Raw genomic sequence first — 16,446 nt, forward strand, 5'->3', positions numbered from 1 at the left:
TGTGAGCGCACTTACTTTCCCCAGTCATCACCCCTTGAGTGTACCTCTTGGGCAGCATCCCCATGTAACCATAGAAACTGGACTGCTGCACTGGGAGAGCGAGAGGGAAGCGGTTATCAGTGCAAACGAAGACCGAACGCTGCGACAACACAGTTTACGGAGTCAGTCTTCTTCCTGGACCTCTGTAGACGTCTTTAGAGAATATTTCCAGGAATTAGACTGTGACCAGATCAATAGAACTGACTGTGTTAGTCAGAAAAACAACAAAATCTAAGCTTCTAGTTTTGTGTTGATGTTTCCAAAGACTCATCTAGCAGAACTTATCTTCGTCATCCTCTGACATAAATATCCATATAATTACATTCTGTCCAATTTTAGACATTTACATCTGTTAGTTCAGTGTGATTACTTAACGACAGCTGAAAGGTAATGAAAAAGAATTAGAAAGAGTGAAACTTTGTCTAGCTGCCAATCTCTTCATGTTCTCTCTCTTTGTGAACAATCTGGGCAGTCTTTTATTGCATAGTATGGACTATTGCTTCTTGCGTTTCTCTCCAAATGAAGCTACTAACGAGCTGCTACAGCCATTTAAACTAGGGGTGCACCGATTGCAGTTTTCTGGCCGGTCGCCTATTACCGATCTTGTAAAAAGCATAACTTACCAAATCTGATTTTGGCCGGTACCAGCTTTTTGTCTGAAAAGTTGCTCAATATATCAAGAAAGTTGCTGAATTGGCAACAATGGGATAACTGTTGTTATCTGTAAATGTGCAAACATGACCTGGTCGGTCAGTTTGTTGGTCAAATTTCTCTCACGAGAGAAAAGAAAAGCACAGTGGTTGATTTTTAGGCCTTTGCCCAGGTTGATGACATTGGTGGATGAAATCGGCTTCACATGTAAAAATTGGCAGATCACCGATTTCCCAAAATTAACAACATCAGCACCGATAAATTGACTGGCCGATAAATTGGTGCACCCCTAATTAAAACGTAATTTTTCTTCAACACAAACATCAGTCCTTCTTGTTTCATTTTTCTTTCTGTTGTTGTACATCTGGTCTTCTCTTGACCCCTGAGTCGACTGCGACTGCTGCTTGTTAACTCTGAGCTGTTTTCTGTTCCTGCTTGTTAAAAAGGAGTTGTTAATTTCCACTGTGGTCACATGCATGCTCAGGAGGATTATGTTGCACAGTCAATGTCTTAATACATGCTTAAACTGAACACGTTTTACCAGCTAGAAGGACAAATGGATCTTGACTGAACTGTGATATACCTACAATTAATTGTACACACAGATTTTAACTTAAACTAGATCTAAATATGGGTGTTTTACTTCCAGAATCTGTTTCTCTCAGTCAGTCTTGCTTTCTGCTCTCCCATGCTCTAGGATATAGTCTGCCAACTAGCAGAACTGTATTGTTTGTCCTTGCTTCCCTCAGTGTTTACGTTACAACGTTGCCTTTCAATCCCTGTCGGATTTTCCTGTTTGCTCTTTTTGTTTGCTTCCTCGTGACTCGCTTGGTTTTAGTGCCTTCGTTGCAAATACTTGTTTTTCCATCCTTACATTTGTCTCAGTGAAACTGCATTAAATTTGTACCATCTGTGCTTTTCAGTGAGGTAAATTTAGCAAGCTGTTAGAAACGTTAGAAATAGCTTACCTGTGCATCCGAAGGCCACCACTCCCACTGACAACAGGTTGATGACGTAAGCCTGCTTGGTGGTGAATTTTTCCAACCAGACATCAAACAAGCTGACAAAGATGAGCGGCCCCAACGCCAAGATGTATCCTGCAGAGTTACAGTGGTAATTTAAACTCATCTGGTCTATGACGGGCAGATATACACATATATATGACAAGGCCATCTTGAGGAGCATCATCGCCTTCGCTAGATGTAAAGTCTAATCGCAGGCCTACGAATTGATTAACCACACAGAAAAGCTTCTGAGCAGACGAAACATTTCAAAAGTTATTCCCCCAAGGGTGCAGGCAGAGCTATTTTAAGGTACAGAGAGTGCAGCGGTGAACGCTCGCGCTCACACAGTGAAAAACAGCAGACACCAGAATCTTCCTCAGAGATATTTCTTTTAAAGAACTTTACTCTTTTCATTCCCACTATAAGGATGGTTTTTCTTTCATTTCTGCTACTGAGGAGCCGATACTTAACTCCAAAATCACCGTCCATAAATGTAACCTATGCACATCATAAATATGGAATTGTTTTAAAGACATTTTAATTATTATTTTTGCATAATTTTAAAAATTTTAAGGGAGTTGTATTTGAGAAAGCACTTTGCTAGTTAGGATTTTAAATGCTTTGAAAGATAACACACATTATTATATTAAAGCAGTTAAAGCTGGGGCTGCACAATAATTCAATAACAACACATGTCGCCATCGACACATGATCAATATCAACAGAATATTCAATATTCAGCACATAGCATGTTCACTGAACTCTGAGCGAGAACCGCACAGCATTCTGGGAGACGTAGGCAGAGGAAAGACCGTTCAACCTAAACGGCACAGCGAGCTAAACAAGGTTGGTGGCATCAACTAACCCACTCACTCTCCGGTCACCGAGCAACAACCTGCTTGAGTAACTTGCATAGCAGCAGTGTCATGTTTCTGCACAGTGTCTGGTAACTAATTGCAAATAAACAACAACAGTATGGAGTGAAAATTGTGGATAAAACAGAAAAGATCACCAGTTTGGGAGCATTTCACATATTTAAAACAAAAAAAACTAATTAATAATCATTGACATCTACTGATATGAAACACTTATGTCGTGATAAGTTCTTCAGTCCTGAATAAAGTTTGGACTTACCCACAGTAATCCTGGTGTGCATGCTGAGCCTCTCCACCAGCACATTGTTGAGGATCACAGCCAGCAGAGCGACCACTATGTACGTCAGACTCATGTCAAACACTATGGACGTCCCTGAAACACACGAGGAAGGTGGAGCTCCTGAGGGTGGGGCTGCAGAGGGCTTGTTTGTGCATATTTGCATGCACTGCCTCATGCACATTGATACCTTGAAACTTGTGATGCAGGTAGTCGACGTCGGTGATGAAGCTGTTGTATGGCAGCAGGAAACCCACTCCAGCCAGCAGCATCGCAAAGTAGATGCCATGGTAACGGTCATCGGGGATCGGCTGCTCAAAGTCTGACGAGGGAAAACAGGAATCCGGGGTTAGAAAATGAAGGCTACTCTCTCCATGGTGCTGAAAATTTAGGTTTTTGTTGAAAAGACGTTGAACTGACAAATCTTCTTTAGCTAGAGACCAGACCACCTCTGGATGTTCTTTTGCTGTGTGGATATTTAAGTCTTGGAAATGTTCTTGGATTTGTTCAATTTGCATTAAAGAGATCATTTGATTATCTTTGTTAATGTTAACAGTAACAACAAAATATATTTACATGCCTTAAAACCAAAGAGTCTGGTTCTGAGTCTGAAAAAGTAACTAAATGACCGAACGGTCAGCGTTTACAAAGTTTGAAAGATGTAAGATGTAAAAAAAACACTAGCTCTTTCACTTATAACTTGGGGAAATGTCTTATTATAAGTGAAATAGCTAGTACTTTTCATCAATATTCAAGAATTATTGACGTAAAACTGTCCGAAAAGTTACTTGTTATTTTTGTCTAAGTTCAAGTGTATGAACACATTTTCACTAGTATTAGTATTTAGTGTTATAATATTAGTACTAGATTAAAAAGGATTTTGTGTTTTTGCAGTCAAACTATTACATTATCATGTACAAAAAAAAGAGCTACCAAATCACTTTGTACTATGTGTAATGTTATTACATAATGCAGTAGACAGTATTACAAAATGTCTTCGAGGATTTTAATACATTTTTATTATGTAATGCATAATGCAGTTTTGAGATGCTTTATTTATCGCATTTTGGAGCCCAATTATTTCACATTGTTACACAATGCAGGATTACAGGATTTCCTTGTGCAAAGATGTCAGTCAGGAACCGGGTTGAAAAAAAATCCACATATAAACAATGGCACAGTGAAGCCATCATTTCCAGAAAAAATATATGGGACAAACATTTCTCCAAGAACAATGAAAAGACAGAAAGTTATCAGAGTATTTGCTTAGAGGAAGCCCTGAAGGAGCTGCAAGGATTTCTGCCAAGCACTGGTTGCCTCATAGGAGGACATGTTGTGGATTTAGTAAGATCAAAGTTTAGCTTTTTGGTTATGGAAGCAAAAATGCACACTACCACCATTCCCACACAGTGAAGCACAGTGGTGACAGTATCATGATCTGGGGTCATTTCTCCTCAGATAAAACCTTTTTTTTCTTTGGTTGTTTGTTGGCACAGTTGGGAAATGAAATAAAGCAGATTTTATGTCCCATAAGCTTGTTACCAACAAAACCGAGTTTAAGAAAGAGCACTTTTTATTTTGTTTGTTTTCTAACAGACACAGAAAAAATGAGATATTATGAGGTGAAAAAGGCTTATATAATGATTTATTACAGCCATTATATCAGGGGTGGGCACACTACTGAGAGCCACTGCAAATTAGGACTGGAGCCAATGAAGGCAACAGTCAGAGGAGCTAATGAGGATAAAGGATGCTGCTGCAGCAGGCGGAGCAACTGTTGCACGGGAAATCTGTGCTTATTGATAAGAGATGAATTGGGGGTGGAGTTGGGGGCGTTGCTGATCGGGAACCAGCTGCCCCAGTGGGTTAATTTGAAGACTGTTTTGCAGCAGAATCGGTTTCATGGATAAAGTGTGAGGAGCAGATCTTTATGGAAGTGCTCATAATCCTTCTCTAATCCTGTAAGCTCACTTTAACCAGCTTTGAATGATTTGGAAGGGAGTAGATTGAACAACAGGCTGCGGAGGGAAAGTAGTTCTCAGTTTTAAAGCGATGACTCTGGGATCAGGTAAGAGCCATTGAGCTGCTGATGGAGGATAACTTACTCTCGGATCCACAATATTTGACATCTTTTATGCCTGAATTTATTTTGTAGACAACTTCTTTGTATTTTGAGCAGAAACTGTTACAATCTTAAAATATAACCAGCCTTTCCATTGTTTTTCAGTGCAAATATGTCATTTTGACAGCTAACATAGCCTTAGGAGTTGCATCTCTCCAGAACAGAAATGCCATTACACCATACATAAGTAATGAAGGCCCATCTGGAACTGTAACTCACAACTCTGAAATGTTGTATAGTGAAAAACCAGGAATCTATTGAAAGTGTTGCAGCTTTTTGGCAATGTGGAAAAAGAGAAGAGCGAGCTGCATTTCCCGGAAAATCCTCTGCGGAAAACAAGAGATTCATGAAAACGCACTTCTCCTCACCCACTAAAAACCGTCTCAGGTCAAAACTTTTTCCTCCCAGATTCTGAGAAATGACACCAGAACGCAGTTAAAGACAACAAACAAGTCAGCAGCCGGACCTTTGAGGCAACTGCAATGTTGTTTGAGAGCAGACAAGTTCCCAGGATATACTTACATTTTCTTTTCTTGCTTTGTCTGCCCATTAAATCTATCTATTGAGGTCCTCAGATTACATTTTTATAGCCAATCTGTCCAAACATCTCCCCTGCATGGTGCTTAGAGGCAGTTTCAAGTAGGTTTTTTTTTCCAAGTGTAGGAGCTAAATGAATGACAGATTGCTCTGTATATTGGTATTTTTCTTCCCTTCCATCTACGACACGAGCAAGATTAACGGGCGGTTTCTTTTTACATCCAATCGTTTTGTTGCGTGAAAAACACTTGTAGTTTGAAGGACGTGACTATTTATAAAACATTTGAAAACCTATGTTTTTGTAGCGCGAGTAAAACTATGATGGATTACAAGTAGAAGAGTGAGACTTTTAGCTGCTTCCCTTCACTTAGATGTTTTTCCAACAACGGCTCATATAAAGTGCCCTGACGACATGGTTCTTGGGAGAAATGCGAAAACAACCACACACAGGATGCAGAATTATGCCCATTTGCTAAAGTGATCCGAGGGTTTTTAATGTTTCTGTTTACAACGATTTATTGAGCTGCAGAACAAGACTGCAAAAATGTCAGCGCAACGTTTATCTTAAGTTTGATGGTTTAGATTCTCAATGGCTACTAAACACAGACAGATTTTACCACTCCTCACTCTTACACCTACTGCCAATAAAAACTGTCCAGAACCAATTATTCCTGAAAGAAACACACCGACTTAAACACTGGCTGGTTTAAACTCTCAGTCCTCCACAGTGACGCTCACTTCGTCACCTTTGAAACATCCCCAGTCGCAATTAATCATAAAAACTGATGCGCTCGTGTTTAAAGTCTGACAGCTCTATTAAATTTTGAATTGGTGCCTTGCCAATTAGCTGTTCCATCAAGCTTTCTGGGACTTTTTAACTGGAGAGCCATGCATGTAGGAGGCCGTTTGGCATCAGATTGTCGAAATGGTGCTAAAATTAATGTGCTCACTGAACATTTCCTCCACTTTAGTGTAGAATAAAAATTAGGATGGAAAGTTTTTAAAGCTCCTACTTTGGCACAGTCAGTCAAACTTAGAACATCTTGTTATGATCAGGTTTTTTATTTGATTTATTTTTTTGTAACTTGTTTTATAATTTGGATAAAATTTACTTTATTTAAAGAAACAAAAAAGCCATCAAGATACATATGCATCTGGTGACAAGAAGGGATAAGGAGGTTATTCCAACTATGCCCATTTGTACTTTTCTAGGTTTTTCTCTTTATAATTTCATCAAATCTCTTTTTAAAAGTGCTGCAGATAAATTTTTGCATCACATTTGCAAGCAAAACCTGCTCCCAAAAAAACCATGGCAGCAGACTAAACCCCATACAACTCAAATGCAGATCATATTCGTCAAAATTCATCAAAAGTTGTTAGTCCACCTGATTCCAAGCTTATTAGCTTGATTCTTTAGCCTCTTGTGATGTCATCAAACCAAACCTGAATTAACGATATTTTACCTAAGTGTGTTTTTTCTTGAAACCAGGGAAATCCTTTAAACACTATCCAACCAGTGTTATTATTAGCCAGTCTAAAATTTTGTAGTGAAGAAATTCATTTACCAGAGAATATGTGCATATTTTTAATCTAGTCATTGCATATTTTTTCTGTTTTCAAAGCTGTCTTGTACAGACACAGGAAACAAAAAGCAGATCCACCCACCGCCCTCGTTATGTGTGCCCTTGTTCACTCATGATCTAATTAGCATGGCCTTTGTACAACCTGTGTAACCGGGCAACAAAGCAATTATGTGTTAACAGGACTGCCCTGCTTGTTTTACACAAAACATGGTGCTCTCCGAGATGTTCTCCTTCACCGCTACCTGGACCTGCTGACTTATTTCAGACAAGAATGAGGGAAATAAACCTTTCAAAAACTAACTTCCTGATGCAATTTCATGCAACGAGGAGGAAATGATGTGTTATTACAGCAAGGGAATACCTACAGCTCAAATATGGGAGCCCCAGTGGATGTGTTTTCATTTCGGTACCGGATCAATGGGGATGTAATCTCCAAGAAATGGTCATAATTAAAGCCGTCGAGTCCACGATTTACAGCAGTGCCTTCAGCAGAGAGTTACACGCTGTTCTTTCTCATTTCTAATATCCTGCACCTCCAACTCCTGATATACTACTACATTAAATCCACTCTGTTCCTCTGCTGTCTTTTTATAAATAGCACAGAACACACACACACTTAGAGAGCGAGAAAGAGAGAGAGAAGTGCTCACCAGGCTCAGACAGAGCCAGCACTCCTCGCTCTGGGGCATCCTTACTGATCTCCTCCTCCTCCAGCTGGTACGAATCGAAGCTGTAGCTCTGCACCACGCCGCTCTCCCTGCCCTCCCTCCAGCCTTCCCTCCCCGCGTCCCTCCACCCGGCGATCCCTCGATCCCTCCACCCGTCCCAGTCGTCGGGGGTCTGGGCCGGCGCGGGCCTGTGGCGCTCCGCTCCCGCCGAGCCCGGCTCTGGCCTTGAAGAATGCATGGAGACGCGACGAGCTGCAGAAGACTCCTTCGGTACCGAGCGGGCTACACGAGCATGGTGCGGACACGATCCCCAGCGACACGCCCCTGGAAGAGACGCAGGAGGCCTTTGGATGATGGAGGATCTGCAGGGAGAAGAAGCAACAGGAGGATCAAAAGAAGAAAACAAGGAGGGATGAGGAGGCAGGCCGGAACAAATGATCTGTCAGAGCTTTGCTGAAAATAACTCGAGTGATTCATTAAAAACAGTTTTCTTCTGTGTGTGTTGACGTGTGAGCGGCATGCTCAATGAGAACGTGACAATGGATGGGTGGCAGGAAGACTGGGGAGGTGAGAGGGGAAATGAAACACAGTAAACGAAAGAGAAGAAATAAACAAATGATTTAGTTAATCTCAGCTTAACCGAGGGACGCACCGATCCACCTTTTCACTTCCGATACCGATAGATATCTGAGGTTCAGTATTGAGCTGAATTGACTTAAAATGTTTCTTCTTAACAGCAAACATAAATGTAATAAATCACAAATGTGTTTGATAACTCTGCACCAGTACAGCACAATTAAATACACCAATATTTTGTGTTAGAAAATATTGGAGATGTTAAAACATCTCTAATTTGTTCAGTCGGTGCATTTAGGAGTCAAACAGTCAATGCAAAATCAATAATAAAGAAACTGAAACTGACAAAAACAACAGGTTGACTACCAAACTAAAAAACAAACCTTCTTTCAAATTGTTCAGGAAGTAAGATATCTTTTAAAAAAAGTGATGACTGGCGGTCCTTTAAGTATTGCATTTGTATTTTTATTACAAAATGCAGAATGATCAATATAATATTATCTAAGGTCAGCGCCGCCAGCTACTCTTGCTTTCCTGAGATCATTTTTGGGTAACAGGTAAATAGTGTGGAAATCACAGGTAATTGTCATGGTAGCCCCCTGCGGTGTGCCCCCCTGAGCAGAGAGCCGCATTTAAAACCTCCCTGACAGCAGGTGAAGCCTCAACGGGACATTTTGAAGGATAATCTTAAGCTAAACCAACCGCCTTCCTTACATTGCAAAGAATAAACGCTGAAGCTCACAAACAGGTGAGCTTGCAGAGCCTAAGTCCTGTCACATCGCCACCTGCCGGCTCACCTCGCATGCCCCGCAGGTGTGATTCCACTTCCGCTTCACACCGTGAAACAAGTGTGATTCATTTGTGCCGAATCCTATTTTAAACCTCAAAGGAAAAAATAAAATAAAACGTGGGATGACGTCAGTAGGTGAGGATCTCCGTAAACGCGGCTGAACGCACGGCGCGGTGAGAGAGCTGCTGCGTGATGCGTGACAAAACAAAAGCCCAGCCAAGTGAGCCCCGGCGTGTCAAAGCCACGAGCCGCACAATTACCACGTCCGGACTGAGGGCGGCGCTCGCGACCCCATCAAAAGCCTCCAGCCTGCGTCCGTAATTGAATTGCAGCGAGTCGATGCTATTTATGCTGCAGCCTCTCATGGACGTAAACAGGGGGGGTGATAATGTGATTCTACATAAACTGGGATGTGCTTTGACATCAAATGTGTGGACTTTCACAAGGAGCTCGAGCGTTTTTCTCGTGGGTCAAAAAAAAAAGACAGATCGAATTTACAATTAACCAAAAAGGTGAGAGAAACATAACACTGGACCATATATATCACCCAGCGGATAAAATGAAGTTCTTCCTGTAATACTGTTAATTTAAAAAAAAAAACATAAAAATCATAGCAACTACACAGTCCGGGTCGCTTTTATGAGCCTGTCTCTGTATTAGCACCGCGTTGTTTTTTCTCTCTCGCGCACAGAAAACAAAAACACCAACAACAGGTTATTGTCATTAGCGGCTCCCCCTCCATTAACCTACCGCGTCTCCCCTTCCTGCTGCTTGCCCCGGCTCTCAGCAGCGGCTTTTCCACCGACAGAGGAGCTGGAGGTGGAGCTGGACCTGGACCTGGACTCTGCTCAGCTCAGCCCGTCTCCATCCGAGAAGAAGAAGAAGAAGAAAGGAGAGTCCCGGTGCCTTCCCGCACGCGCTCCTAACGCACCATCCAGCGGGAGAGGAGAAAGAAAGGAAGCGCGGATGGATGGGAGGATGAGGAGGAGGAGGGAGGGAAAGGAAGAGGAGGAAGAGGAAGGTGGGGGGTGAGTCTCCTCTGGCTGTTCGTGTTCTTGTCATCTTTAGGAGCGTGCTGTCGAAGTCGGAGATGAATTCGTCCTAATTCGTGTTTAACAAGTTGTTTCACTTGTGATCCGGTTGATTTGGGCTTTGAGATTCTCGCGACGTCCCTGCAGACTGGAGCCGTCCATTTACACACACTGGCGCGTCGGTGGAGGCGGGTTGTTGTCATTAACTTAATTCAAAACCTGAAGTTTACATGAATTACTTTCACACAGATTGCGTTCATTCTGTTTGATTTGGGTTGTTTTTGTTGTTGTTGTTGTTTTTTATAGCTAATCGGCTCCTAGTTTTGGGGTGACCAAAGATTCAGGATGTTATTGTTTTGTTTGGTTTGTCATGAAGGCATGCTATGTGAAACGTCACACCTTAATTTTAAATATAAAACTCATAATTATCCCAAAGAAGTGAGGAGTTTTAACATTGCTACATTTTTATAAATGTAAACAATAATCACATTTGACATTTCTGAAGTCATAGTCCATGTTTTTAGTCGTCGCACACAGGAAGTTTTAAATTTGCATGAGTAATATTATCTTATCGTTTTCTCTTTTTATTTTATTTTATTTTTTGTATTTTTTTGGGATAGGAAACCAAAACTGGTTCCAGCCCAGGGCCACGGATCTTTCTAATCCAGCCCTGCATAAAGTTGATGAAAACCACAATTCGGTTTCCTGAAACGCTGAAACTTCACATTACCCACATGATCACAAGTCACAAAGAGAAAACCAAGCTGGTTCTTCACCCAGTGCTTTATAGCACGTAGTACATAGTAATGGAAAGTTGAGTGGAAGGAAACACTTGGTAGAAAAAGGTGTGCAGCTGGAGTTTGTGACAACACATACAGACATTCATTATGAATGAGTCTTACTCAGGTCAGACTCATACAGAGTCTGACCTGAGTTAAGAGAGAAGTAACTGGGCCAGGTTGTGATATGGGTCAAAACCTTCTTTTCACGTTGACAAAAATGTCCATCAAGTTTCCAAAATCCGAAAGAAGAGAGAAGAAATAGATTTCAAGTTGTTTTGGTTTCAATGTGAAGCTTCTGCTCTCCTGGATTTCTTTCTTTTTTCATTTTGGGGAGGATCTCAGAGGGATATTGACATGTTGCTTAAGTTTTCTTTGTGCTCCACTGACTTAAAAACCTTTAAATAAAGTATTGCAATTAAATCCATTAAAGCCTCTCTGTTTGATGCAGTAACTCATGCAAAAGGAGCCCCAACCTTCTGTCAAGTTCATTACATGGACATTTCTTTCAGTAAGCTGAAAGAAATCAGCTCTGTTGTGCCTATAAGATGAATTATACAAAAGAGGAAAAGCTTTTGCCTTTGCTTGATTTGTTGGATATCTCACAGCAGACCGGATAGTGAACATGGTGCGGACTGCATCATAGCATAATTGATGGTACATGGGTCTGTGCAGTTGAGGTTGAATACTGGCGTGTTGAAAATTTCACGCCATCATCTCGGTCAATTAAAAGAAAAAGTTCTTCAAATCAATCAAATTTTATGTGTATAGCACATTTCAGCAGCAAGGCATTTCAAAGTGCTTTACATCATAACAAACACAAAAACACAAACTCATGCAACATAGAATAAACAATACATGGAGTCAAGTTCCATCATTACATTTTTAATTGATTATGTTTCAAATACAACTCTAAACGGTGCGTTTTTATTTGAGATTTAAAGGAAGTCAGTGTTTCAGCTGTTTTACAGTGTTTTGGAAGTTTGTTCCAAATTTTTGGTGCATAGATGCTGAATGCATCTTAATCAATCTAAATTAGTTGTCGTGTTGTAGGATTTCGCCTCGCTTTCTTGTCTGGCCATTTCATCGGTTTTCTGTCTCTATTTTCTTTTCTTTTTTTCTTGTTTTAGTTATGAGTTTCAAGAGCTTGTGCTGCCAGACTCACCAACACAATGCTGGCACTGTCACCGCCGTGTGACTGACAGTTTTATCAGTTCAGTTCAATATGCTAATGCTTTGTTGCTGGCAGTCCTTCCATCATATTTCCCACCCACCGCTGTTGCCACAGAGGAGCCAAGCCTGACGGGAATTAGCTAAATGGCCGCTTGGCTGTCTCGTCAGGTGGACGTGTGCCGTCTGCAAAGCGCAGCAGATCCTGGGAGCTGCTGCTGCACCCGTGCATAACGACAAGCTCTGGAGAAACGGAGCAGGTTTAGTCAAAGTGCTGACTGCGCTCTTCTGCGAAATGACCCGGGCTGCAGCTGAACTTTTAAAAAAAGATTGTTTGTGTGGGTTTTTGCTAGTGGAGGATTCTGTTTATAGTTCTTCACTCTTGTCACATGCTATGCTTTGCAAAGTGGAGTGAACTCGAATCATAAAGAGATTTTGCAGGCTATGAATGAATTGAAAGTTGTGCAAAGATATTTATTGAATTCTAGCAGAGTGCAGTTAGTTTGTTCTTCAAACAGCTTCAAAGTTTGAAATGCTGCCTAAAAAGTACAACTTATATATAACGGGATTATTATTCAGTTGCATATTTATTTCAAGGCAGTTTGACAAACAGTAGAAAGTTTGCAGGACCAACAGCACGACAAACGCAGCTGGGTTTACTAGACGCAGAAACGACGACTGGTCAGATTCTAGGAAGATTTATTTCAGAAGCTAAAAAGTCTCATAAATCTCCAAATGTGTTTCAAATATTCTGTGTTTGGTATTACTCAACTGAACCCATAGTCAGGTTTTAGTAACCTGAGTATTTCAGTTTCTGAACTAAAGATTATCAAAGATTCACATATCAATTAGAAAAACATCTTCATAGTCCATTCATTTGGCCTTGAACGAAAGCGTTTGATGAGTTAAAGGCTTCATATAAGTGTTAAAAAAAAACACGTTTTTTTTCTTCTGCTGCCCTTTTGTGGAGTGACTCCCTGGGTAGTGAGCCACATCACCCATCTCAACCTTCACTGGTCCAAACAACAAAAGAGATTGTAGAGTAAATTGTAGACTCTACATTTCCAGGCAATGTATCATTTTTTTTTTTGTACCTCAATACTCAATAATTTATAATAATACACTTGCAGGATGTTCAAATAGCTTATTCCATATTAGACTTTCTGCAAAGTTTTACAAGTTCAATAAGCGCAACAAACAACACAAGGCATCCATCACAGCATCGACTATAGCAACAAACTGCTGTCTTTTTCAAGAGATCATAAGTTATTATATGACGATCACATATTTTCAGATTCCAGGCTTAGTGTTGCAGAAGTGATCAACTTTTCGCCTCATATAAGGACTGATGATTGAACAACTGGATGATTTAAAACCTTAAAACTTGAAGGTTTAAAATGTGGGACCTCAGCAACAAATGCCTAAAATACAGTAATTAATATATATGCATATATATTCCAAACAAATAAAAATGTTGCAGGTCCTCTGTGGACACATTTAATCTGCTGAAGTTGCAGTAAAGCTGACGTTACGGACGCTGCCTCACACTGGACTTCCCTGATTTAGAAATCCTGAATGATCATTTATTTATTGCTCATCGTGAATTCGCGCAAAACCAAATGTGCTCACAGAGGGCCCAGTGCACCGTTCCAGTACTTCTGCATTATTGATGCGAATATCGCGCCCCGACAGAAAATGTATCTGATATGTTGCCTCCTGAAGCTCGGGGATCTGAACCGTCTTTTACTTCGTTTATTTATTTGCAGGGAGTAACATGAGAGGCTTGCTGGCATGGTAATGAATGGACAGCCGCTGGCGATTTCATAAACCTCATCTGCTTTACTGGCTGGACTCTGTGGTAAGCGGAGGAGCTGAATAAGTAATGCTAAGATGGATTTTATGTAAGGGGAGGATGGAGCTGAGCTGTCACCCGCTGCGTCCTGCGGTAGAAGACGTTCAGCTGTGGCGCGGGTCGGCCATCTTGGTTGCTCTGGGCAGGAAGTGCCGACGTTTAATGGAGACCGTGCAGGTGAGGAGTGACCTTACACACACTTTGGAATCACGTGTTTGTTTCAAAAAGGTTTTTACAAATAAAAATTTGGAAATGTGGCGTGCAGCTGCGTTTGAGCGGAGGAAAGTTACTCAGAAAAACACACAACATGTGCTGGAACAAAGAAAGAACGAAAGACCCGACAAAACTTTGAGAACATTGGGATTTAGAAGAATCCTTGAAGAAAACTTGTTGAAGGCAAAAGATCCAGGACCTCGACAAGACAAGTACTCTATGACTTGTCTGTCAAAGAGTATTCATGCGTCAGAATGGCCCAGTCAAAGTCCAATCCTCTGTGCTGTTGAGAATCTATGGATCCCTCCATGCCTAAATGACCAAAACTTGAAAGAGAAATGCCTCTAAATATCTGCAGCGGTACCAGCAGCGAAAGGTCGTCCTACCATGAACTCAGGGTGTTGAATAGGAATGGAAGCGACGCTTTCTGATTTCTATTTGTAAAAAAGAAATGTGTATTATTTTGACTAAGATGCGTCTGCCCGTTTCAGTGGAGATTTGTCCACCACAGAGGGATTTTCAAAGTGTGGGACGCGTCCCCCACGGAGGGCGCCAGAGCTCTGGAGGGAGGGACGCGACACGAGGAAGAACAATAAATAAAACAGGGAAAGCGCTTTATAAAGAGGGAAGAATAATCAGGATTATTAAAAGTTGGGATTTTCATGAACTGGATCTGAAGGTTTTTTGGGGGGTTTTGCACAGGAGGTTAAATGAACTGTAGTCACATCGGTGAAACATGCATGAATGTTTTAGCGAAACAGCAATGTCTGTCAAAACCCTTAAAACCCCGTAACGGTGCAGCAGGTGTTTGCTTCAGATGCTACTCAAGAAGCCAATTCTTAAATCACTGTTTTAAACAATCTCTAAATTACAAAACCGGCTTTGTCTTCTCCTCTCTTTCTCCCTCTTGACCCGCCGCCCGTCTGCATCTGCGCAGTGACGAAGCCCCCAGCTATTCTGCTCCTTATTGAATAGTGATGGTTTGCCGGTGTGGCTGTTTGCCCCCAGGGCGGTTTGTCTAGAAAAGAGTGAGTTCCTGCCAATTTTCGCCGGCAGATGTGCATCGTGTGCAGCAGAGTGTGTCCTATAAATATTTTTCTCAGCCGCTCTCTGCGATGAATGCGTAAAAAGGTCAGGCTTCGCTGCGCCTGCTTCCCTCGAATGGACTTATCTGTACATTTTTTTTCTTTCTTTTCCTTTTTGCAACACCCTGCGGCTGCAGCACTGATCAGCAGCCGGTATTTACTCTGCTCTTTCATGACAATGGCTGGCTCACAGCTGTATGCAAATATACGTATATCCCTCCATCCCTCTTTTGAGTCTGGTTTGAGAAAAAAAAAAAAAAAAAGATGCTGAGCCTGAACTGTGTCTATATTTAGCTGCCGGTTCAATCAATGACGCCAGAGCCACAGCGCCATGACTCTGCATGCTGATAGTACTACAACTCCCCTCTGGAGAGGGAGATGGGTTAGGAAAGGAAGACTAAATTAGAGCAATAAAGAGAGGAAAAGAGAGGATGGGACAAATGCAGGCTTAATCCTGTAGCAGGGATGCAGCAGGAAACAGAGAGAGAGAAATAGGGAACTGGATGGGGGAAGGAGAGGCAGAGATGAAAGGAAAGAGGCAGGTGTAAACACAGAGGCAGAGGAGGCAGGGGGGATGGAGGGACGGAGACAGAGAGGGAGAGAAGGCTGAAAAAGGAGAAGTGAAACTTGAGAAGGAGGAGAGTTCAAACCAGCTGAGATCAGCCGGAGATGAGAAAGCATCTGCAGGTGGCAGGTGGAGTTTGTGCCAAACTGGATTGAAGCGCAAGAGCTTGTTCTGGGTGGAAAAGCAGCAGTCTGGGTTTCATTTGAAGAAATATGAAATATGGAGGAGGCAGGAGAGATTCCTTAAAAGTACTTCAGCGAAGGAAAGGAGGAGAGAAAAAAAAAAAAAAACTCCAGCAGGCTGTCAGCGGAAATGCGGAGCAACGTTGTGGACTTGTCGGAGCCGGGCTCTGATTTCCTGCTTGCCGTTGTCAAGTTTAATTCTGCGTTTCTTTGCAAACTGTGACCCTGACTGGGATTTTTTTTTTCCTCCCAACTTCAAAAAGCGCATTGTTGTACATTCTCATTGGTTCCAAACTTCGAGGCAAAATAGAAGTGAGAAGTGAGACCTGATTCAGAGCCTCTGAACACCGGCTCAGGGTAAAAACCCACTTTAGACGCTCACTTTGAAAAGTCGGGTTTCAAGTTAAACTGACAAACAGCTTTTGAAATAGTGATGCGAGTTTTTAG

General features: G+C 41.7%; 1 protein-coding gene across 2 annotated transcripts in view; it reads right to left on the reverse strand.

Annotated features, from left to right (window-relative positions):
• slc29a4a (solute carrier family 29 member 4a) overlaps positions 1–16,446 on the reverse strand; it is a 33,215-nt gene that overhangs the window by 11,018 nt on the left and 5,751 nt on the right. Inside the window, exons 1-6 of one of the 2 annotated variants that reach the window (XM_055035701.1) lie at positions 9,873–10,322; positions 7,739–8,118; positions 3,037–3,168; positions 2,829–2,942; positions 1,659–1,787; positions 16–90 (exon numbers count right to left, since the gene is read on the reverse strand). In XM_055035701.1, the coding sequence (XP_054891676.1) occupies positions 16–90; positions 1,659–1,787; positions 2,829–2,942; positions 3,037–3,168; positions 7,739–7,994 (706 nt within the window). In that variant the 5' untranslated portion in view covers positions 7,995–8,118; positions 9,873–10,322. Of the gene's footprint in view, positions 1–15; positions 91–1,658; positions 1,788–2,828; positions 2,943–3,036; positions 3,169–7,738; positions 8,119–9,872; positions 10,323–16,446 lie in introns of those variants that run through there. The other variant, XM_055035700.1, reaches the window with a different exon arrangement.

Source organism: Poeciliopsis prolifica, unplaced genomic scaffold, assembly GCF_027474105.1.
Source record: "Poeciliopsis prolifica strain line A6 unplaced genomic scaffold, Auburn_PproV2 SCAFFOLD010, whole genome shotgun sequence".
NCBI lineage: Eukaryota > Metazoa > Chordata > Actinopteri > Cyprinodontiformes > Poeciliidae > Poeciliopsis > Poeciliopsis prolifica.